The sequence below is a fragment of the Danio rerio genome, chromosome 22, assembly GCF_049306965.1.
Source record: "Danio rerio strain Tuebingen ecotype United States chromosome 22, GRCz12tu, whole genome shotgun sequence".
Lineage (NCBI taxonomy): Eukaryota > Metazoa > Chordata > Actinopteri > Cypriniformes > Danionidae > Danio > Danio rerio.
Genome location: NC_133197.1, coordinates 40347995 through 40373194, shown reverse-complemented (window position 1 = coordinate 40373194; position 25200 = coordinate 40347995). Strand labels below are relative to the sequence as shown.

The 25200-nt window shown below is 41.2% G+C and overlaps 1 protein-coding gene across 2 annotated transcripts; it reads left to right on the top strand.

Annotated features, from left to right (window-relative positions):
* The first annotated feature begins 1242 nt into the window (after positions 1-1242).
* hps3 (HPS3 biogenesis of lysosomal organelles complex 2 subunit 1) lies at positions 1243-24626 on the top strand. 2 transcript variants are annotated; one of them, XM_005161859.4, is made up of 19 exons: positions 1307-1584; positions 2656-2877; positions 4133-4420; positions 6271-6448; positions 6533-6615; positions 7151-7337; positions 8190-8271; positions 8832-8986; positions 10341-10442; positions 12144-12252; positions 13447-13634; positions 14190-14367; positions 15829-16062; positions 16249-16434; positions 18048-18242; positions 18522-18620; positions 20399-20605; positions 22072-22162; positions 22643-24626. In XM_005161859.4, the coding sequence occupies exons 1-19, from the start codon at positions 1368-1370 to the stop codon at positions 22753-22755; spliced, it is 3114 nt and encodes a 1037-aa protein (XP_005161916.1). In that variant the 5' UTR covers positions 1307-1367; the 3' UTR covers positions 22756-24626. The 2 variants fall into 2 exon arrangements, with proteins under 2 accessions (NP_001180471.1, XP_005161916.1); NM_001193542.1 differs by lacking the exon at positions 10341-10442 and having other exon boundaries at positions 1243-1584; positions 22643-22940.
* The last annotated feature ends 574 nt before the right edge of the window (positions 24627-25200 follow it).

Below are 25200 nucleotides of genomic sequence, written 5' to 3'. Positions count from 1 at the left end.
CACCTTATAATTCCAAGGTGACGATATATATGAGCTCACATACTCACTGGCCACTTTATTAGGTACACCTTAGCCATGGCCATCAGAAGATGGAGACACTGTGCTCATAAAGGGATGGACATGGTCAGCAGCAATACTCAGGTAGGCTGTGGCGTTGATGCTCAATTGGTACTAATGGACCCAAAGAAAATCTCCCCCACACCATTACACCACCACCACCAGCCTGAACCGCTGATACAAGGCAGGATGATCCATGCTTTCATGTTGTTGAGGCCAAATTCTGACCCAAGTATGCGACAGCAGAAATGGAGACTCTTGGTTGGACGTGTTGTGTGTTCAGAGATGCTCTTCTGCAGAGCTCGCTTGTAACGAGTGCTTATTTGAGTTACTGTTGCCTTTCTATCAGCTGGAACCAGTCTGGCCATTCTCCTCTGACCTCTGGCCTCATCAACAAGGCATTTGTGCCCACAGAACTGCCGCTCACTGGATATTTCCTCTTTGTCAAAGCATTCTCTGTAAACCCTAGAGATGGTTGTGCGTGAAAATCCCAGTAGATCAGCAGTTTCTGAAATACTCAGAGCAGCCCGTCTGGCAGCAACAACCATGCCACGTTCAAAGTCACTTAAATCCCCTTTCTTCCCCATTCTGATGCTCACTCTGAACTGCAGCAGATCCTCCTGACCATGTCTACATGCCTAAATGCATTGAGCTGCTGCCATGTGATTGGCTGATTCAACAAGCAGTTGGACAGGTGTACCTAATAAAGTGGCCGGTGAGTAAATGTATGTATATGAAAAAAAGTTACATAAAAAATATTGTTGGAAGAGGTTTGAAATATCTACATTTAAATTATTGGCTAATACAATAATAATAAATCGTCAGCGGGAATAATGATTTTCCATTTAATGGTTTTCTGCGCATCAAAGATGTTCTTGTGTCATAAAAATCTCTTCAACTATGTAATATTTAAAGTTTTTATGAACAGAGGATGTTATTTTACTGTATTTTATTTTGTATTGTGTTTTGTATTCATTTTGTTTTGTATTTTATAATTGTTTATCAAGGTTTTTTATTTATTTATTATAATGCTGCTATGTGGTCTCTTTGTAATTGTATATTTCTTGGTATCGTTTACTTGGTATTATGTATCTTCTTTCAAGCATAATATTAAATAAATAAATAAATAAATAAATAAATAAATAAGCACCATATTGTCATTCAGCTTCCGGGCCACTATAAGCCACGCCCACTGTAAACACCCTTGTGCTTCGAGCCGTGACTCTGCCGGATCCGCCCCGGTGTTTGCGCTCACATCTTCCGTGATTCTCCTCCGTGATGTAGCTACCGCCGGTCCCGGAGCTGTAGAAATGGTCCACGTTTACAACTGCCACCCTTTCGCGGCGCAGCGGATCGTGTCGGCGGAGCAGGAGCCTGGGCTGGTGTGCTGCGGCGGCGGGGCGCTGTTCGTGGTGAGCGCTGGCGGCTGCAAGATAGAGGCGTTTGACCTGCAGCGGGAGGAGAGTCCGGTCATCTGCCGGTTCAGCTGCGCGGGGACCGTGCTCAGCCTGCAACACAGCGCCGTGGGTCAGTGCGCAGATACACCACTACTGCTACACAAATAAGTTACAGCTAAACACCTCCTACACTACTGTTACACTACTACATACAACACTACTGCTAAACAACTCCTACACTACTGCTACATTACTGCTGCTGCTACACAACTACATTGCACACTACACTAACTCTGCTGCACTACTACTGCTACACAACTCCATACTACACTGCAGCTAACAACTCCTACACTACAGTTACACTACTACATACTAGACCAGACCAACTTACTACAGCTGATACTTTGTCAAAACAACCCGTACTGTACATACAGTAGTCAAATAAATAAATTAAAACACTACTGTACTTTACTAAAGATTTTTATTGATATTTTGAAGGTTGTAGTAACCTAACGGAGACCAGACCAACTTACTACAGCTGATATTTTGTCAAAACAACCTTTACTGTACATACAGTAGTCAAATAGATAAATAAAAACACTACCGCACAGTATCTTTAAAATCTCTAAAGATATTTATTCATATTTTAAAGGTTGTAGTAACTTCACTGAGACCAGACCAACTTACTACAGGTGATCCTTTTTCAAAACCTGTGTACTGTGTACATACAGTAGCCAATAAGATCAATAAAAACACTACCGTATATCTCAAAAGATTTTTTCTCATATTTTGAAGGTTGTAGTAACGTCACAGAGACCAGAGCAACTTACTACATGTTACAACTTACTACATACAACACTACAACACCATCACTACTACAATGCTGCAACAACACTACTACAACACAACCACAACATTACGACAACACTTCAACACCACTACTACAACGCTACAAGAACACTACTACAACAGTACTAAACACTACTACAATACTACTGCAACACAACCACAACACTACTCCTACATTACTACTAAACTACTACTAAAACACCACTACAACACTACTGCTACACAAAATTGCTAAATCGTCTGTTCGATCAGTGCATCTCTAGTACTCATATAGTATGTGTGTGTGTGTGTGTGTGTGTGTGTGTAATCATGTGTTTGCTTTGTGTGTGTGTGTGTGTGTTTTTGTTGTCAGGGGATTATCTTGTCACCATAGAAGAGAAGAACAATGCCACGTACCTGCGGGCCTACACTAACTGGAGGTACCAGGCCGTGGAGAAGACCCGAGTCGGGGTGCGTCTGCTGGGTCACCTCCTGCGCGGCTCGTCCTTCCGCGGAGCTCCTAAAGAGCAGATGGAGATCATAGAAATCCCGCTGTTTGAGCCGCCGCTGTGTGTGGCCTGCTGCAGTCTCACCGGTAAGAACAGGAGGGCTGACCAAATTTTGACTTCAGCTGTACTCGAACACTGAAACATTTCATAGTGAGCAACTGATTAAAGTTTTAGTACCGATTCGTACCGAAGTCGATACTTTTTAAAATGAAATAGACATCACTACAACACTACTACAACACTACTACAACACTACCACAACACTACTACAAAACTACAACATCACTACAACACTACTACAACACCACTACTACTACACTACAACATCACTACAACACTACTACAACACCACTACTTCAACACTTTGACATCACTACAACACCACTACAACACCACCACAACACTACTACAACACCACCACAACACTACTACAAAACTACAACATCACTACAACACTACTACAACACCACTACTACTACACTACGACATCACTACAACACTACTACAACACCACTACTTCAACACTTTGACATCACTACAACACCACTACAACACCACTACTACTACACTACGACATCACTACAACACTACTACAACACCACTACTTCAACACTACAACACCACTACTACTACACTACGACATCACTACAACACTACTACAACACCACTACTTCAACACTACGACATCACTACAACACTACTACAACACCACTACTACTACACTACGACATCACTACAACACTACTACAACACCACTACTTCAACACTACGACATCACTACAACACCACCACAACACCACTACAACACTACAACACCACCACAACACTGCTACAACACTACAACATCACTACAACACTACTACAACACCACTACTACTACACTACGTCATCACTACAACACTACTACAACACCACTACTACTACACTACGACATCTCTACAACACTACTACAACACCACTACTTCAACACTACGACATCACTACAACACCACCACAACACTACTACAACACTACAACACTACTACAACACTAGAACACCACTAGTACAACACTACAACACCACAAAAACACTACTGCAACACTACAACAACACTACTACAATGCTACAACAACACTACTACAATGCTACAACAACACTACTACAACACTACAACAACACTACTACAATGCTACAACAACACTACTACAATGCTACAACAACACTACTACAATGCTACAACAACACTACAACAACACTACTACAATGCTTCTACAACATTACTACAACACTACTACAATACTGCAACAACACTACTACAACACGAGCATAGTATCTCTTCCAAACTGAGTGTTCTGTGGCAGGTGATCTTCTGGTGGGGAGTGCCAAGAGTCTGGTGGTCTTCAGTCTGAAGCGGCAGACTCTGAGCGAGCAGCTGTCGGTGCTGGACTTCGAGAGAGTTCTGATACTGCATATCCAGGGCTGGAGCCCATCTCAGGTGGCCTTTTGTGCGGGATACCTGGCCCTGCAGACAGAGCTGGAGGTGCTGGTCATAAAGCTGGTCCAACAGCAGAAGAGTGCTCAGACTGCTGAAGAAAACGCTCTGCTTCCTGTAGATATCATGGTGGAGACCAGCTTAGAGGACGATGCAGGTATTGCTGCACGCCACCAGTAACAACATATCTAAAGTGCTCCTATTATGCATTTATTTTAATAAAAAATATATTTTCTTAAGTTTATAGTTTGGATATGGGGGTCTCCAACAATGTGAATGCAAGATCAAAAACTCTTTGTCTTAAAATTTGCATTTATTTTTACAAAATTACCCCAACGATTCCCATACGATTCGTTCAGCAATTCATTTTTCCAAACACCTCCTTTGCATGAGGCTAATCTGCTGTGATTGGTCTGATGACACAGTCTCTTGTGATTGGTACGATGACCCAGTCTCCTGTGATTGGTCCAATGACCCAGTCTGTTGTGATTGGTCTGCTGACCCAGACCCTTGAGATTGGTCCAGTAACCCATTCTCTTATGATTGGTCCAGTGACCCAGGCCTTTGTGGTTTGTTCGATGATCAGGACTCTTGTGGTTCTTGCCAGTGGTCGCATGACCCAGGCTCTTTCCGATTGGTCCCATATTCCAGGTTTTTGCGATTGGTTCCATGACCTAGGCTTTTGTCACATGACCTAGTCTCTTGCCAGTGGTTCCATGACCCAGGCTCTTTCCGATTGGTTCCATGACCCAAACTATTGCCCCATGACCCAGATTTTTTGCCAGTGGTTGCATGACCCAGGGTCTTGCCAGTTGTCCCATGAATCGGGCTCTTGTCAGTGGTCTGATGACCCAGGCTTTTGCCAGCATCCCATGACCCCGGTTCTTTCTATTTGGCTCTTTCCGATTGGTTCCATAACCCAGGCTCTTTCCGATTGGTTCCGTAACCCAGGCTCTTTGTAATTAGTCTTATGACCTCGGCTTTTGCGATTGGTCCAATGACCCAGGCTCTTGTCCCATGACTCAGATTCTTGCCAGTGGTCCCATGACCCAAGCTCTTTTGCATTGGTCCCATGACCCAATCTGAATAAAACGTGGGGCCAGTGGGGCCATGACCAGTGGTTTCGTGACCTAGGGTCTTGCCAGTGGTCCCGTGACCCAGACTCTTGCCAGTGGTCCCAAGACCCAGGCTCTTTCCGATTGGTTCCATAACCAAGGCTCTTTGTGATTAGTCTTATGACCTAGGCTTTTGCGATTGGTCCAATGACGCAGACTCTTGTCCCATGACTCAGATTCTTGCCAGGGGTCCCATGACCCAAGCTCTTTCGCATTGGTCCCATGACCCTGGCTATTGTCCCATGACCCAGGCTCTTGCCAGTGGTCCCAAGACCCAGGCTCTTTCCGATTGGTCCCATAACCCGGGCTCTTGTCCCATGACCCAGATTCTTGCCAGTTGTGCCATGACCCAGGCTCTTTTCGATTGGTCCCATGACCTAGGCTATTGTCCCATGACGCAGGCTCATGCCAGTCATCCAATGACTCAGGCTCTTTCTGATTGGTCCCATGACCCAGGCTCTTGTTCTATTACCCAGTCTCTTGTCAGTTTTTCCCATGACCCAGGCTCTTGCCAGTGGTGCCATGACCCAGGCTCTTTCCGATGGGTCCGATGACCCAGGCTATTGTCCGATGTCGCAGGCTCATGCCAGTGATCCAATGACTCAGGCTCTTGTCCCATCACCCAGTGTCTTGCCAGTTTGTCCCATGACCCAGGTTCTTGTCAGTGTTCCCATGATCCAGGCTCTTTCTGAGTGATTCCATGACCTAGGCTCTTGCGATTAGTCCCATGACCTAGGCTTTGTCCAAGAAGTAGATTTTCTGCCACTAAAGGGGTTTTGAAAGACGTTAAATTGGCAACACTGATTTGCAGTACTGCACATAATTCAACAGCAACATGCACGTGTCCTGAACTGTAATCGGCACACATTTATCCCTCCGTATTCTCCTGCAGAGATGAAGAAAGACGGCTTCAGCCCGCTCCATGAGCAGGAGGACTTCTTTGTGTTTCCTAAGCACCAGGAGATGCTGGGTTCTGAAGCGCAGCACTGCGGGATCACTTTAGTCCCAGAGTGTACAGCTATGGACTCTGAAAGTCGAGGAGAAACCACTGTGGTTTACGTTTTATTCAGGTATGCAGAAAACCTAACAGAAGCGGGCCGTGTTCTCATTGTGTGGTGTTTTCTAGATATCACCTCTTTCTGTTCTCTCTTTAGGAGGTTTGCGCCTGATTTCTTCCAAGGCTGCAGCGTAGAGGAGACACGCTTGCACTCCCTACAGCTCCACCCGATATTTACTGGTATGTGTTTGTAGGAAACAGTGATGGATGTGTACTTTAATTTGATTTGTTTATTTGTCCCAGGACAGATTGTTAAAATGGTCATCCCAAAAACAACACCAAAATTTACACAATGAATCAAGCACAACTAAGAAACACTAAAATAGACAGTTAAATAGATCTGGATATATGTAAACAAAATAAACTAAAACACCAACATTGCGTAAAGAAGATAAGAGTAGTTAAAACTAGTGGTGTAACGGATCACAAATCTCACGGTTTAGACCACGTAAAGGGTTTTAGTTTAGTTTTAGACAGTTGACGGGACAGTACACATCGAGTCTATGTCAAGTGCAATATAATTACAGTGGAAAATGAAAAAAAAAAAAAAAAAGAAATATATATATATATATATATATATATATATATATATATATGTAAGATGACCTTAAATGTAATTATAGTATCTCATTACACTCAACTAACACTGAACACGTTACATGCTGTCGCACACCCCTGTTTTCCACTCAATGGTTTCCTCCGTCTGATTGAACAGGTAAACAGGAAGAATCCTCCATCTCCAGATGTGGGGATCCTGATTGTATGTTTGTTTTCTTCTCCTTGCCCAACACCGGCTACATGTACAGCTTAAAGTCTTCAGTGGAGCTCGTGTCCACATACCAGTACCCAGAAAAGGCCCACCAGGCTGTGCTTAGTGACCAGTTCCTCTACGTCATCACCAGGTAGATTGTTCAGACTCTGTCCATACACACGCACACACACACACAGCAACTTTTGATAATTAACGGTCCCATAAAATTAAGACCAGTCACACAAAAAGTAATATATATATATACATTTTATTATATATAAATTTAAACTAGCATTTTTTACAATACTGCCATGCATATATTTCATTCATTCATTTGCCTTCGGCTTACTCCCTTATTTATCAGAGGTTGCCATTGTGGAATGAACCACCAATTATTCCAGCATATGTTTTACACAGCGGATGCCCTTCCAGCCACAACCCATTACCAGGAAACACCCATACACACTCATTCACACATACACTACGGCCAGTTTAGTTCATCCAGAGAACATGTAACTGACCCAGCCGGGACTCAAAGCAGTGACCTTCTTGCAGTGAGGCGACCACTAAGCCACTGTGCCGCCAATGCATGTATACACAAAAATATAGACAGTAAACACAAATATTCATTCATTAATTTTCTTTTCGGCTTAGTCCCTTTATTAAACAGGCATCGCCACAGTGGAATGAACCGCCAACTCATCCAGCATATATTTCACACAGCGGATGCCCCTCCAGCTGCAATCCATCTCTGGGAAACATCCATATGCACTCATTCACACCCGTACACTACGAACAATTTAGCCTACCCAATTCACCTGTACCGCATGTGTTTGGACTGTGGGGGAAACCGGAGCACCCGGAGGAAACCCACATAAACTCCACACAGAAACGCCAACTGACCCAGTCAAGGCTCGAACCTTCGTGCTGTAAGGTGAACGTGCTGCCCACTGCGCACTGCTTTAAGTATAAATGAGAAAAGGTTGTGTGTGTGTTTGTGTAGGAACGCTCTGCAGTGTTTCACCGTCAGATGCAGTGCAGTAGCAGCTCGGGTTCAGGACCCCTACATCGACACCACCATGAAGGTAACGCAGCTCAGCACACACATCTCTGCTCTTGCATTACTTTGTTTTAACTCGGGTCCAAAGTCCTCTTTGGTTTTCAGGCACAGAGTAAAGCCTGGTTGATACTTCTGCGTCGAGTGATCGGCGTGACCCACAGCGCATGCAACGCGTGTATATGTGCATTCATACTCCTGCGCTGTTTCTGTTGCTCTGCAGTAACACTTCTGAAACAGTAGTTGGCAGTGAGGTGTTTATGTTCCTCTGTGTCGAGTTTCTGCGCTGTTGTTTTGTTTTTTCTAAACGCTACCTTAATGTACAAGGGGTTCAAGCTTGCTCATTAGCACAGCTCTTATCACTGAATCCAAATGGGAAAAAGTTAGCAAACTAACAAAACGTTTTTCCAATTATGGAAAGTGGAAACATACAATAGAAAATATTAATAAATATAAATATGTAAAATATAATAATATATTGCATTGCCAGCTTTTAGAAGAGTCACTCCACCAGATCTCATTGTTCTGATGATTAGGATGCACGTTCTTTTCCCTGTGTGACCGTAAACGTGTCTGTGCTCCTGTCAGGCCTGTCCGCCCTTCAGCATGGAGGTGTGCGCTCTGCGGATCCAGCTCTTTATCGGCCTCAAGGTTCTCTGTCAGGATGGAGATCATATCGTTCTGCTGACAGCAGCAGATGTGGACAGCAAAGAAAACACTGAGAGACCGGCGCGCAAAAACACGTAAGTGCGCATCTTCACAGTCACTGCAGTTAAACAGGGTTCCCTCGCCATTTCTAGAATATCATGGGATTTCTGGAATAGCATGTGATTTCCGGAAAATTGTGTCATTTTCAGAATATCACGTAATTTTAGGAATTTCTGAAATCATGAAATTTTCAGAATATCTGGAATAAGATGGAATTTTTGGAATATCATTGGTTTTTTGGAATGTCATGGAATTTCCAGAATATCATGTAATTTTCATAATATTGCGTCATTTCCGGAATATCATGGAATTTTGGAAATATCGAGTCATTTCAAGAAAATATCATGTAATTCCAGCAACATTTTTTTTGAATATCAAGGAATTTCTAAAATATCATGGAATTATTGCCAGAATATGATGTAATTTCTGGAATATCAGGTAATTTCATAATTATCATGTGATTCGGGACAGTCTTGTAATTTTTAGAATATTATATAATATCTAAAATATCATAAATTGTTTTGGAATATCTGGGCATTTTAGAAGTCTCTTACAGAAGTTGTAAGTGAAGGAGGTTTATATTGTTTTGTCAAAGTCATTGAGCATCAGGGATCTTTGTTTTTCGCTTTCTTTATTGCGGTGCTTCACACAATGCAATGAAGAATTACATGATAGAGTATCATGTAATTTCCGGAATATTTCAGAAATATTGTGAGTTTTCTGAATATTATGGAATTTCTGGATTGTCATGGAAATCTTGAATTTAATTGTCTATTTTCCAGAATATTTTAAAGTTTCCGTTATCTAGAATCTAATGGAATTTCCAGAATATCATGGGATTTTTTAATATCATGGAAATATCTCTTACAGACATCGAAAGTCAGGAAATTTTTTATATTGTTATGTATATATAGTTAATATATTTTATATTGTCTTTCATAGTCAAAGGCATTGAGCATCGAGGAACTTTGTCTTTTGTTGTGAAACAACACAATAAATTAGTACATGATAGATTATCATGGAATTTCTAAAATATCATGGAATTTCTGGAATATTATGGAATTTCTAGAATATCTTGGAATTTCTGAAATATGTGATTTCTGGAATATCATGGAATTTCTGGAATATGAAATTTATAGAATATCTTGGAATTTCTGAATTATGTGATTTCTGGAATATCATGGAATTTTAGAAGTCTCTATTTTTGTTGAAAATAAGGGAATTTTTATATTGTTTTGTCAAAGTCACCAGAGATCTTTTTTCATTTTCTTTATTATGTTGTTTCACACAGCACTTTAAAGAATTGCATGATAGAATATGATTGATTGATGGTTTGCATATCTCCGGTAGTGTCCTTTGTAAATGGCCTGTGTGTTACTCTTATTGTAGTGAATGGAGGGAACACAGAGCGCTGACTGGCATTTTATTAGCTGTAGGTCTAGATGCCACCTCAGCGCCGACTTTGGAAAGCCTTCTGTCCAAATCCTTCCTGTAAGTTAGCGAGCGGTGTGAAACTAACAGTAAACAAACCCCCCAAAATAACTCGCTGTGAGTCTAACCTGCATGCGGCCGCTCTAACACCCCAGTGCTGTTCAGAAGGGACATTTCAGCCCTCTTGAATAAGATGCAGAACTCGCACTTTGGCTTGGGGATTCCTCTTGTCTCTGTTTAACCCAGCTCTATTAGTCACATACAGTTGAAGTCAGGATTATTCGTCCTCCTGTGAATGTTCAATTGTTTAGCAGAGCAAGACCTTTATCACAGTATTTCCTATAATATCTGTTCTTCTGGAGAAAGTTTTATTTCGGCTAGAATAAAAGCAGTTTTTAATAGTTTTACAGCCATTTTAAGGTCAATGTTATTATTTTGGATTGTCTCCTAAAACAAACCACTGTTATACAATGACTTGCCTAATTACCCTAACTTTACCCTAATTACCCTAGTGAAGCCTTTAAATGTGACTTTAAGCTGAATACCAGTGTCTTGAAGCATATCCAGTCTAATATTATATGCTGTCATCATGACAAAGAGAAAATAAAGATGTTTAGAAATGTGTAGAACAAAATCTTCTCTCCCTTATACAGAAACTGGGGAACAAACTATATATATATATACAGTTAAAGTCAGAATTATTAGCCCCCCTGATATTTTTATTTCCCCAATTTCTGTTTAATGGAGAGATTTTTTTCAGCACATGTCTAATCATAACAGTATTAATAACTCATCTCTAATAACTGATTTATTTCCTCTTTGTCATGATGACAGTAAATTATATTAGACTAGATATTCTTCAAGACACTTCTATACAGCTTAAAGTGACATGTAAAGGCTTCACTAGGGTAATTAGGGTAACTAGGCAGGTTAGGGTAATTAGATCTTCATTGATCTTCATTCCAGCAGTGTGAAGGTTTCATTAGCAGCCTAATACCACAGTTTAGCTTATAATATTGCAACGCACACAACATTACCGGTGACTTAGAGTTCAAAAGTGGACAAATTGTTGGTGTGCATCTTACTGACGCATCTGTGACCAAGACAGCAAGTCTTTGTGATGATCAAGAGCCACGAAATCCGATGTCAGCAAACCACCAAGAAGAAGAACCACATGCAACAGGAGGAACTGTGGACACAAGAGGAAGCTGTCTAAAAGGGATATCCGGCTGCTAACCCCGATTATATCCAAAAAACATAAGACCAAAGCTGCTCAACTCGCTGCGGAATTAAATGTGCAGCTCGACTCAACTTCGTCTGGAGCTCCACTGGGTCAATATACAGTACATGGCTGACTGCTGTAGACAAACCTTCTGTCTTTATGCTGTGTTTTCCCCTGCCTTACCTTTTTACATCCTTGACTTTAACATGAGAAAACGCAAGTACAACCCCAAATCAGAAAAAGCTGGCACAGTATGGAAAACGCAATTAAAACAGGAAAGTTTTAGGGATGTTAGGGACTGAAGACACCAAGTGGTGACGTGTTTCAGGTGTCATTTTGTCCAGTTCTTAAGGTGGACAACAGTACAGTTGCACTTCAAAATGCACCACAGATTCTCTATCAGAGACAGGTCAGGACTGCAGGCAGGCCAGTCAACAGATTTTAATGTGCGTTTTCCCTGCTGTCCCAGCTTCTTCTGATTCGGGGTTGTAGTAAATCTGCAGTTATGATCTGTGATCCTGCTCTTCTGTGCTCCTCAGATCCAGAAAGTCGTCGGTCTGTAAGTCGACAGAGGCGCCGGACAGCGCTCACGGCTGGAACCTGTATGTGATCAGCTCTGTGTCCACACTGCAGCTCTACAGAGAAATAGTACTGCATCTCGTTTCTCATCAATAGATTATTCTGTGCAGATTATACAGAGCTTTATTGTTCAATCTTGCGCAATTAGAACAGGCAAGCAGTCGTAGACTACTGTAAGCTGTTATATTGTCAGGTTTTGCCATTGTTTTGTCTCAGGAGGTGTATAATAAGCAGATACTATCATGTTTGTAATAGTTTTATCTTAGATTGAGTACTGTAAGCTGTGTTATTGTCAAGTTTTGTCATTGTTTTGTCTCAGGAGGTGTACAGTAAGCAGATGTCGTCATGGTTTGTGATTGTTTTGCCTCAGGAAGACTACAGTAAGCGGTTATTGCCAAGTTTTCCCTGCTGAAAAATCCAGCTTAAACCAGCCTAGGCTGGTTGGCTGGTTTTAGCTGTTTGACCAGGCTGGTTTTAGGGTGGTTTTGGCCATTTCCAGGCTGGTTTCCAGCCATTTCCAGCCTGCTCTCAGCTGGTCAGGCTGGAAAATGACCAACTTAATCCAGCTAAAACCAGCTTGACCAGCCTGGTTTAAGCTGGACATAGCTGGTTTTGGCTGGACTCTCACCCTGACCAGCTAAGACCAGGCTGGAAATGGCTGGAAACCAGCCTGGAAATGGCCAAAACCCCTCTAAAACCAGCCTGGACGACCAGCTAAAGCTGGATTTTTCAGTAGGGTTATCATAGTTTTGCCTCAGTAGGAGTACAGTAAGCAGATATTAACATTTCTTTTCAATGTTTTGCCTCAGGAGGTGTACATTAAGCAGTAATTGTCATGTTTTTTGATTGAATTGCCTCAGGAAGACTACAATAAGCAGTTATATTGTCATATATTGTCATTGTTTTGTCTCAGGTTGAGTACAGTAAGCAGATATTGTCATGTTTTGCCTTTGGAAGACTATTGTAAGCAGTTATATTGTCATATATTGTAATTGTTGTGCCTCAGGTGGAGCACAGGAAGCAGATATTGTTATATTTGCCATAGTTTGATCTTAGATTGAGTACTGAAAGCTGTTTTATTGTCAAGTTTTGTCATTGTTTTGTCTCAGGTTGGGTATAGTAAGCAGATGTTGACATTTATTTTCAATGTTTTGCCTCAGGAGGTGTACAATAAGCAGATATTGTCATATTTGTAATAGTTTTGTCTTAGATTGAGTACTGTAAGCTGTTATATTGTCATGTTTTGTCATTGTTTTGTCTCAGGTGGAGTACAGTAAGCGGTACGAGCAGTCCAACCCGTGTTCACAGAGCTGTGTTCATCTGCTCAGTGAAGCTCATCTTCTTCTGCGGTCAGCGCTGCTTAAACTGCAGAACGGCCCTGCTGAGGAGAAGCAGGAGCTGCTGGAGGCCTTTCAGGAGAGCTGCGCTCATTTAGGAGACTGTTTCAGCAGGTCAGCTGGAGAGCTGGGCAAAAAATATATAGATTTCTCAACTAATTGTGTTTTTTAAACCATGGTGGATTCTCAAAAGCCGTCAGTTAATCTTTTCTCATAGATTTTTTACATTATTTATTTATTCATTGATGTCTGTAATCTAGAACTGTCAAATTTAGATGAAAATCATCAAAAATGCTGATAGTAAAAAAAATGGCGCCAAGCAGTCAAAAACACAAAGCTGACAGAAACAGCTGATGGAGTATACACTAACCTGCGCATTATTCAGACACTAGATGTAGAAATATATATATATATATACACACACATACAAATATATATAAAAACATAAAAAAGTTAATGTGTTTTCTGACGGTCAAGATAATCCTCAGTTTCCGGATGATTCTGTGTTATTTAGCAGTTGTTATCTGGGAGTAACATACCTTAAAATGACCAATCAGAAGTGAGTATTGCAGACAGCTGTGTAACAATGCTGTTTTATAATGTGTCAGTGTAAAGGATTGATAGTGGGCATTAATTATAAACTGTGGCTCGTTCTCCTGTGATCTGCAGGTTTGATAAGAAGGATTGTCATTTGGCTCTCCCATATTATAAGATGTCGGGTCTCACTGTGACGGATGTTATTCAGAGGAACGTCTCCATGAGTGGCGTATCAAGCGGTTACGGCCGAGGATTCATCTTCTTCCTGAAGCATTCGCTGTATGAGGAAACCGTGGAGGAGCTGAGCAAGGTTTTTTATTTAGATTTTATTAACACGTACAGTGCACCCAGAAAGTATTCACAGCGCTTCACTTTTTCCACATTTGTTTATGTTGCAGCCTTATTCCAAAACGGATTTAATTCATTGATTTACAACATTCTACACACAATCCCCCATAATGACAATGTGGAAATAGAGTTCTTGAAATTGTTGCAAATTTATTACAAATAAAAAACCTGAAAAATCACATAGTGATTACGGAAGGGAGTGGGCGGGTCAATCGGTGCTTTTGAAAACACTGTCGGTTGGGTTTAAGGAAGGGAGTGGGCGGGTCAATCGGTGCTTTTGAAAACACTGTCGGTTGGGTTTAAGGAAGGGAGTGGGCGGGTCAATCGGTGCTTTTGTCAATCTGTGCTTTTGAAAAAACTGTCGGTTAGGTTTACGGAAGGGAGTGGGTGGGTCAATCGGTGCTTTTGAAAACACTGTCGGTTGGGTTTAGGGAAAGGGGTGAGCGGCTCAATCGGTCCTTTTGAAAACACTGTTGGTTGGGTTTAAGGAAGGGAGTGGGCGGGTCAATCAGTGCTTTTGAAAACATTGTCGGTTGGGTTTAGGGAAGGGGGTGGGCAGGTCAGTCGTTCATTGATCGGTCAATCAGTCAGTCGTTCAGTTGACAGTGGCCTCTGGTGGATTTATGCGAGAAGAGCAGACCAGAATAGCACACGCGAGAAAAATTTGAGATCTATGGCCAAAACAAAAATTGCAAACAAAACGTAGCTCCTGGAAGGTATTTGGTGCTCTTCAGAAATATAACTAGTGGTATGTGTCCACAATGAGCCTGGGTTGAATTTTTATGTGGATTATATCTTTAATGAAATCAAATATATATATATATTCCTTTTTTTAATTACATTTTTCTTTTTTAAAAATATTTTCTAAATGATGTTGAACAGAATAGGGAAATGTTCACAGTGTGTCTGATAATATTTTTTCTTCTAGAGGAAGTCTTATTTGCTTTATTTCGGCTAGAATAAAAGCAGCTTTTAATATTTTAAGCTCAATATTATTCGCCCCTTTAAGCTATATTTGTTTTGGATAGTCTACAGAACAAACCATCGTTATACAATAACTTGCCTAATTACCCTAACTTTACCCTAATTACCCTAGTGAAGCCTTTACATGTCACTTTAAGCTGAATAGAAGTGTCTTGAAGAATATCTAGTCTAATATTATTTACTGTCATCATGACAAAGAGGAAATAAATCAGATATTAGAGATGAGTTATTAACACTAGTATGATTAGACATGTGTTGGAGAAATCTGCTCCTGTTAAACAGAAATTGGAGGAAAAAATAAACAGCGGGGGCGAATAATTCTGTAAGTCTTAAATTTAATACTTAATGCTCTTAAAAAGTCTTAAATTTGCCATTATGATATCTACAGAAACCCTGAAAAACAATCGTGTGTGTGTGTGTGTGTGTGTGTGTGTTCCAGGACGTGGCTGATAAAGTACTGGAGATCTTCAGTGTTGCTGAACCGGCTCAGCTTCCTCATGTTGTGTGCTGTTCATCAATGCTGAACGCGGACCCTGATGGCGCCGGGGCCCTTCTGGAGCAGCTGGAGGCCTCCGGGGCCCCGTCCATCACCCTGGCCCTCTGTAGAGCCTCACTAGCCCTGCGCACGGGAGACCGTCACACTTACAGCCAGCAGATGGAGCGCCACGCCGAGGTGATTTACCAGCACACACACACACACACACACACACACACACACACACACACACACACTGCGCAATTACTGTGTTATACAATGACTTGCTTAATTAGCCTAATTAACCTAGTGAAGCCTTTAAATGTCACTTTAAGCTACAGGAGAGTTCTGCTGAAGGTGTTTTGTTGATGAATGTTTGTCCAGATGCTGCAGGTGTATGGCTTCATCGAAGAGCCCCGACTGCTCCTGCATGGTAGAGGTGTGGGTCTGATGCCCACATTACTGGCCCAGCAGCTGCGGGACTCTCAGGACGGGCTGCTGGTGGCGGCGCTCGTGGCCCTGCATGAGAACAGCAGAATCAGCCTGGAGGACGCACACCTCTTCTTCCAGGTAGAGAGACTTTAGTTTGTTTTATTTGTTTTGTACGAGGACAGTATGCAACAATACAGTGGGGGAGATAAGTATTGAGCATGTCACCTTTTTTCGGGGAAAACATACTTCTGTGTCGTTGACTTTTCCCTAGATTTTGGTAACAACCAAATAATTCCACATTTGCAAAGAAAACAAACAAATTAGTATACTGATGAAGTTCTGTGTAAATGGAATGACGCAGGGGAAAAGTATTGAACACATGAAGAAAGGAAGGTGTAGAAAGACATGGAACGCCCAGACAGCAGCTGAAATCTCTCAGTAGTTCTTCAGCAAGCCTCCGCCCTTCCTCAGTGTAAATGAAGATCATCCGCAAAGAATCCCAGCAGTGGATTTTGAGCTCACAAACTCATTTAAATCCGTAAACAAAGCAGCATGCACTACGTTTTCAACATGGCTTTAGATGCGATATGAGAATATAAAGAGTTACCCTGACACATTACACAAGTAACAAAACATAATTAAATACATAATTTGCAAGCTAGAGAAAACAAGGAGGCAGCCATTTTAATCACACTAACACTTGTGAAGGAAGAAACTGATGCATGAGCTGTGTACTGTAAAGTCCCTGTCGAGCTCTAAAAAATAATTAAATTAATAAAAAAAAATAAAAAAATAGTCTTTTCTTTAACAAACGTCAGACGAATTCACTGTTGTAAGCGTGTAGTTTGCTAAAGCACTTGTCAGAAAAATGACAGGAACACAGCACAACGCTGGGGCGATAATGCTGAGGTCATTTTTTCAAAAATAAACCTCCACCGCTGACTCTTCACAGCCTCATCTTTGGGTAGTTTAAATAACACTAACTTTCCCCTCACACTTCAGAGCACAGCGTCTTCACGACATGATTTAACTGGTATCTGCTACAGTGTTTGTCTTCCTCTTTCTCTTACTTCAGTGTTTGTGGGCAGGGCTGGGGATTTCAATTTTCAGGTTTTGTCGTGCCGGAATGGCTAAAGACTCAATACATCAGCGATTCATTTAAAGGGATTCATTTAAACTACTATGTACTTGCATCAAAAAATAAATACAATGTACTTACTGTGTTCATAATGTATTTGAGAACACTTGTGGTGGTCTTGAGTTGGGATAGAGGTTGGGTTATGGATAAGTTTGGTGGTATGGGTAGGTTTAAGGGTGGATTAAGGTGTAAGGGATGGTCAACAGTGTATTTACAAATGTAATTACATAAGTTAATTACTGATGTAATTACAAACAGGTATTTAATCAAGCATAAGTACACAGTAAATACATGTATTTACACAATAAGTACATTGTAATAAACTTTTAATTCCTGTGTAAGTACATATTAGTTAAGGCCACTTAATATAAAGTGGGACCATTTAATGCACTATTAATCGACTCTTTTATAGATAAATGAATAGTTTTAAACACTGTCCCCTTTCAGATTTAAGCCTCAGCTGGACATTTCATGTCACTTACAGCTGTGTTACACACTACATGGAAAGGCATTCTCAAAAACCCATAATAAGGGCTCTTTAATAAGATGACCTGTGAAACCTGCAGAAACCCCTTGTGATGCTGGTGTGTGTTGATTTCTGTCTCTCTCTCAGGAGCTCTGTAAGGACCGTCTGGAGCCCGACAGCAGTCCGCAGTTATTGGTGGACTTTTGGGAGTCTCTGCTAGTGGCGTCGTCCCGTGAATCCACCATCCAGGAGCTGCTGTTTCGGCTGGTGTCCGTCTACATCAGCAGGATAACATGCAGCCATCCCAGCGGCTGCAAGGCCCTCAAAACTGCTGATGACCTGGTGAGACTCTGTGATGATCAGGATGAGGGAGTATTTCCGAGCGGTTTTGATGCAGTTTAGAAATGTTGGAAAAAAATCTTCTTTCCGTCAAACATAAATTAAGAAAAAAAAATATGCAGAGGGGCTCATAATTCAGGAGGGCTCATAATTCAGGAGGGCTCATAATTCAGGAGGGCTAATAATTCAGGAGGGCTAATAATTTAGGTGGGCTAATAATTCAGACTTCAATAGTTGCACTGGAACTACATTGTTTTTCCTCCAATGTCTCTTGGTGTCCAGATAAACTCCTGCTCTCATTATGGGATGTTGTATCCGTGGGTGAGCATCCTTACACCCAACCTATACCATGACCAGCAGGAGGACCTGCTCAAACTACAGGTGTGTGCTGATATTTAATTACATTTAATCTATCTATCTATCTATCTATCTATCTATCTATCTATCTATCTATCTATCTATCTATCTATCTATCTATCTATCTATCTATCTATCTATCTATCTATCTATCTATCTATCTATCTATCTATCTATCTATCTATCTATCTATCTATCTATCAACTGTCTGTCTGTCTGTCCATCTGTCCGCCCATCCGTCTGTTCGTCCATCCGTCCATCTATCTATCTGTCCATCCATCCATCCATCCATCCATTGTTCAATCTATATTTTGTCCGTCCGTCCATCTGTCTTTCTGTCTATCTATCCATCTATTGGTCCATTTATCTGTTCATCCATCTATCTATGTCTGTCCGTTCATCCATCCATCTGTCTATCTTTCCGTCCATCTGTCTGTCTGTCTATCCATCCATCCATCCATCCATTTGCCCATCTGTCTGTCCATCCGTTCGATTGTTCGTCCATTCATCTGTTTGTCTGTCTGTCTATCCATCCTTCCATCCATCCATCTATCTATCTTCCCGTCCATTCTTCCATCCATCCATCTATCTATTTTCCCGTCCATTCATCCATCCATCCATCCATCCATCTATCTTTCTGTCCATTCATCCATCCATCCATCTATCCATCCATCTTTCTGTCCATCCATCCATCCATCCATCCACCTATCTATCTTTCCGTCTGTCCGTCCATCCATCCATCCATCTATCTTTCCGTCCATCCATCCATCCATCCATCCATGCATCCATCCATCCATCCATCCATCCATCTATCTTTCCATCCGTCTGTCTATCTATCTATCCATTCGTTTGTCTGTCCATTCATTCGTCCATCCATCCATCTATCTGTTTGTCTTTGTCTGTCTGTCTGTCTATCCATCCATCCATCTATCCATCCATCCATCCATCCATCCATCCGTCTATCCATCCATTCATCCATCCATCCATCCATCCATCCATCCATCCATCCATCCTTCCATCCATCCATCTATTCATCCATGCATTCATCCATCCATCCATCTATCTATCTTTCCATCCGTCTGTCTGTCTATCCATCCATCCGTTCGCCCATCTGTCTGTCCATCCGTTCGATTGTTCGTCCATTCATCTGTTTGTCTGTCTATCCATCCATCCTTCCATCCATCCATCTATCTATTTTCCCGTCCATTCATCCATCCATCTATCTATCTTTCCGTCCATCCATCCATCCATCCATCTATCTTTCCGTCCATCCATCCATCCATCCATCCATCCATCCATCCATCCATCTATCCATCTATCTATCTTTCCATCCGTCTGTCTATCTATCCATCCATCCATTCGTTTGTCTGTCCATTCATTCGTCCATCCATCCATCTATCTGTTTGTCTTTGTCTGTCTGTCTATCCATCTATCCATCATCCATCCATCCAGACATCCATCTATTCATCCATGCATTCATCCATCCATCCATCCATCCATCCATCCATCCATCCATTCATTCATGCATTCATCCATCCATCCATCCATCCATTCATCCCTCCATCCATCCATTCATCCATCCATCCATCCATCCATCCATCCATCATATATTCATTGGAAAATAGAAAAAATACACATTTTTAAAGGGGCATCCACATTTTTGCTGAACATTTTGTTAGAAGAATAACCAGAAATAAAGACTCAACAATAGACAGAGCTACGATGAGTAAACTCTGTTTTTCCCATTTGGTTTGCTTTAAAATGGTCCCATGAGGTGTGATTGATTGTGTTTGTGTGTTCAGTCTCTGCTGTGCGGGCCGACGCTGCAGGTCTCCTCTATTCTGCCTCTGCTGGAGCCGCTGTCAGACTCCGATGACCCAGGACTTAGTGTTCATGTGCTCTGCTCCACCAAACTGGGCCAGCATGAGGACTCCATCCACAGACTGCTGGACCGCTGCCCACAGGCCATCATCCCATACGCACAACACCAGCTGCACCACCACACACTGGTAACACACTCACACACACTTATGACATCTCCAACCAGTCGATTTGATCGTCTGAGACAAATTTGGGAAAGTCTTCCATGCAGGGAAATCTCCTCAGTGTTTGGATAAATATGCATTCAGAATGGTCAAACACTTCTTTATAGAAGTTCACATTGTTGAAGATTAAATATACACAACAATATTTAATATTAATATACAGTCAGGCCCATAAATAATTGGACATGGACACAAGTCTAACATTTTTGGCTCTACACACCAACACAACGGATTTGAAATGAAGCAAATGTGCTTTAACTGCAGACTGAAAGCTTTAATTTGAGGGTATTTACATGCAAACCAGATGAACGGTGTAGGAAATAAGTGTGCTTCCCACTTGTTAAGGGACCAAAAGTAATGGGACAATTGACTTCCCAGCTGTGCCATGGCCAGGTGTGTGTTATTCCCTCATTATCTTAATTACTTTGAGCAGATGACAGGTCCAGAGTTCATTTCAAGTGTGCTGTTTGCATTTGCATCTCTCAAGATGAGATCCAAAGAGCTGCCACTCTCAGTCAAGTATGAAACAAACCCATCAGATAGATAGCAAATACATTAGGCGTGGACAAAATGAATGTCTGGAAAATTCACACCAGTGAGCTCAGAAACACCAAACAATTGACTGCAAAGGATTTTCAACCTAATGTTATAAAGTAGGTGACGCAGTTGCGCAGTAGGTAGTGCTGTTGCTTCACAGCAAGAAGGTCGCTGGTTTGAGCCTCGGCTGGGTCAGTTGGCATTTCTGTGTGGAGTTTGCATGTTCTCCCTCCGTTCGCGTGGGTTTCCTCCGGTTTCCCCCACAGTCCAAACACATGAGGTACAGGTGAATTGGGTAGGCTAAATTGTCCATAGTGAATGAGTGTGTGTGGATGTTTTCCAGAGATGGGTTGCAGCTGGAAGTGCATCCGCTGCGTAAAAGCGTGCTGGATAAGTTGGCGGTTCATTCTGCTGTGGCGACCCCGGATTTATAAAGGGACTAAGCCGAAAAGAAAATGAATGAATGAATGAGAGTGAAAGTTTGATTTATGATGATTATTCTGTCCCTTTACTTTTGGTCCCTTAACAAGTAGGAGGCACATATGCAAACATATGCAAATTCCTTCACCGTTCACCTGTAAACACCCTCAAATTAAAGCTGACAGTCTGTAGTTAAAGCACATCTTCAAATCTATTGTGTAGGTGTACAGAGCCAGAGTTGTGTCGATGTCCTGATATTTATGGACCTGACTGTTTATAACACAATACACAACCCCAAATCCGAAAAGCTTGGGACAGTATGGAAAACACAAATCAATAAAGAAAGTAGTGATTCTAGGTTTACTCTGACTTGTATTTCATTTCCATATTAACACTTGATGGCGAGTAAATAGTGAGTTTATGTTCATTTTTGGGGGGGAACTGTACCTGACTGGTTTCTGTTCTCTCTTCAGTGTCTGTGGTGGCAGAAACTATTCCCTGAGGTCTGTGACAGGATCAGGAAAACAGGAAATGACAACACAATCCTCCTCTCAGCTCTCAAAGGTAACAGATGTGTGTTAAACTTGAACAAACAGAAGAAACTCAGGCTACATCTACACTTATCTAGATGGCTTTTTCATTTGTAGTCACACCAAACATGTCTTGCGCCGTATTGCACCAGATATTAAAACAAGCAAAATAATCTGCCAATGAGGAAAGCAAATTAATCTTGTTTTTTCTTTTGACGTAAGATTATTTTGCCTACCCCATTGGCAGATTATTTTGCTTGTTTTAAGGAAAAAGTCACTTAATATTGGCATATTATTTCTCAAAACAAGACAATATGTTTTGCTTGTCTAGAAAATGCTTCTTGATTTAGGAATTTTTAGATATTTGGACTAGAAACAAGACAAAATATCTAAGTAAGAAAAGCATTTTTTTGCAGTGTATATGAAGGGCCCCTGGAATCTGTTTATTATGAAGTAGTGGTGTTTTCCCACAGTTAATTCAGCTTTTTTTGGTTGTAATTTTGCTTCATGACAGAGACTCTGATCGTAGCGGCGAGGGAACTGACCCCATTAGAGTTTCTGGATTTGCTGCCGGACGATGGAACAGCTCATTTTTTCTTGCCACATCTACTTGAATGCTGCCAGTGAAATCACATTATTGCAGACAATCAACACTAAAACTGCTTTAAAGAGGGTCTTCAGTCCTCCTGCTGCCTTAAATGCTGGAGCCCCCCAAAAAAAAGGTTTGTTCATCTCAGAAGTCACGTGTGAATGCAAAATGACTGGAACTGTGTTCGTCTTTTAATGAAGTTGTTTACTATAAATAAATCTGAATAAATATAGGCTACTATATATATGGACTTTGTTTACAGTTGTTGAGGGCAAAATTATTCACCCTCCTGTGCATTTATTATTGTTTTCAAATATTTCCCAAATGATGTTGAACAGATTCAGGGATTTTTCACAGTGTTTCCTATAATATTTTTTCTTCTGGAGAAAGTCTCATTTGTTTTATTTCGGCTAGAGTAAAAGCAGTTTTTAATTGTTTTAAACCCATTTTAAGGTCAATATTATTAGCCCCCTAATTCTGTGGGTCTGTGACGTCACCGACTTTCACTTTCAGATTTAAAGGGCTAGCGTTGCACCAGATCCCCGTAAGTGGTTTCGTTTGAAAGTGTAGAATCTATATTTTATGCACACATCTGCATCACTTTGGTTTTTATTCTACTGTACAAAAGTTATTAAATACACAGTATTTTGGATCCCAGAGCTGGGTATTGAACATTGTTTCATTTTCATATTTCTCATATGACACATGTACAGGTTATAGCTGAAATGAAAGCTCTTGCCGGTGCTCATACGGTTCTAGCGTTCTTTTTACTGAATTATATTCACATATCAAACAGTTGCTGAATGAATCTCGGTGTTTCCATGGTGCAGAAGTGAAAACAATACATTCATGATCAATAAGCAGCCCCAGATAGCACAGACAGCTCATCTCTTACCTTATGCTGTGCGCTTCAGGGCCATTCTCCTCAGTTTTTGAGCTGATGTGCATAAGTGATCCTTTTATATGTCTGACGTGCTCCAAACACACTGAATTATGTTTGATCAAGCAAAAGAATAGTGAAATATGAACACAATGATCGCTCCCTGTGGCTTGTACAGCACCTCTCATCAGCTGGAACACAATAACTTCTGCATAGATTATGGTGGAGACATTTCTCTTTTGTCCTATGATTACAGACATGTGCAGGAACCAGCAACATTAATTACAGCACGCTAGAACACACACAACCTGAAAGAGATACTTTCAAACTTGAGTATATAAAATAAAATACAAAAAGCGCCTCTTTTTTAGGTGTTTATTATAACACAGACGACATATACAGATATTTTAAACACTTTCAGTAGTGTTTTATGAAAACTCAAGAGGTTTTCTTTAAAATGAGGCCAAATGTTTGCATTTACACCTCTGCATGTGGATTTGGGAAGCTTTTAAATTTGGGTAGGCAAAATCCAGGCGGAAATCCCATAATAGCACTTTTAAGCAATATTAGTGTTGGATTGTCTCCAGAACAAAACCACTGTTATACAATGACTTGCCTAATTACCCTAACTTTACCCTAATTACCCTAGTGAAGCCTTTACATGTCACTTTAAGCTGTATAGAAGTGTCTTGAAGAATATCTAGTCTAATATTATTTACTGTCATTACTCCAATTGGGGTAAAAATATACAAGAGTGAAAATGTAACAGGAGGGCGAATAACTCTGACTTCAGCCGTATGTGTGAAGATATCTCATAATGCATCTCAGCTCATGTGAATGTTCATGTTATAAATGTGCTTTTTTATTAAGTTATATTCAGGTTCAGCCTCTTGTGTGCAGACGGTCTCTCAAACCTTCTCTATAGTGTACATTTAATGTAATTCTAAGGCTTGAGGAGTAACTAATATTCTTTTTTATGCTTTCACTTGTAAAGCTGAATATATTCAATCAATAAATCAATCAGCCGTGTGTTTTGTCTTTTATTCTGGTCTAGTTGTGCACAGAAAAGCTATTTTTACTATTTATTTAAAGCTAAAGTAAAACACACTGGCTGCTCTGAGTATTTCAGAAACTGCTGATCAACTGGGATTTTCACGCACAACCATCTCTAGGGTTTACAGAGAATGCTCAGACATAGAGGAAATATCCAGTGAGCGGCAGTTCTGTGGGGGCAAATGCCTTGTTGATGAGGCCAGAGGTCAGAGGAGAATGGCCAGACTGGTTCCAGCTGATAGAAAGGCAACAGTAACTCAAATAAGCACTCGTTACAACCGAGCTCTGCAGAAGAGCATCTCTGAACACACAACACGTCCAACCTTGAGGCGGATGGGCTACAGCAGCAGAAGAGCACACCGGGTGCCGCTCCTGTCAGCTAAGAACAGGAAACTGAGGCTACAATTCACACAGACTCACCAAAACTGGACAATAGAAGATTGGAGAAACGTTGCTGCTCTGATGAGTCTCCATTTCTGCTCACACATTCGGATGCTCGGCTCACAATTTGGCCTCAACAACATGAAAGCATGGATCATCCTGCCTTGTA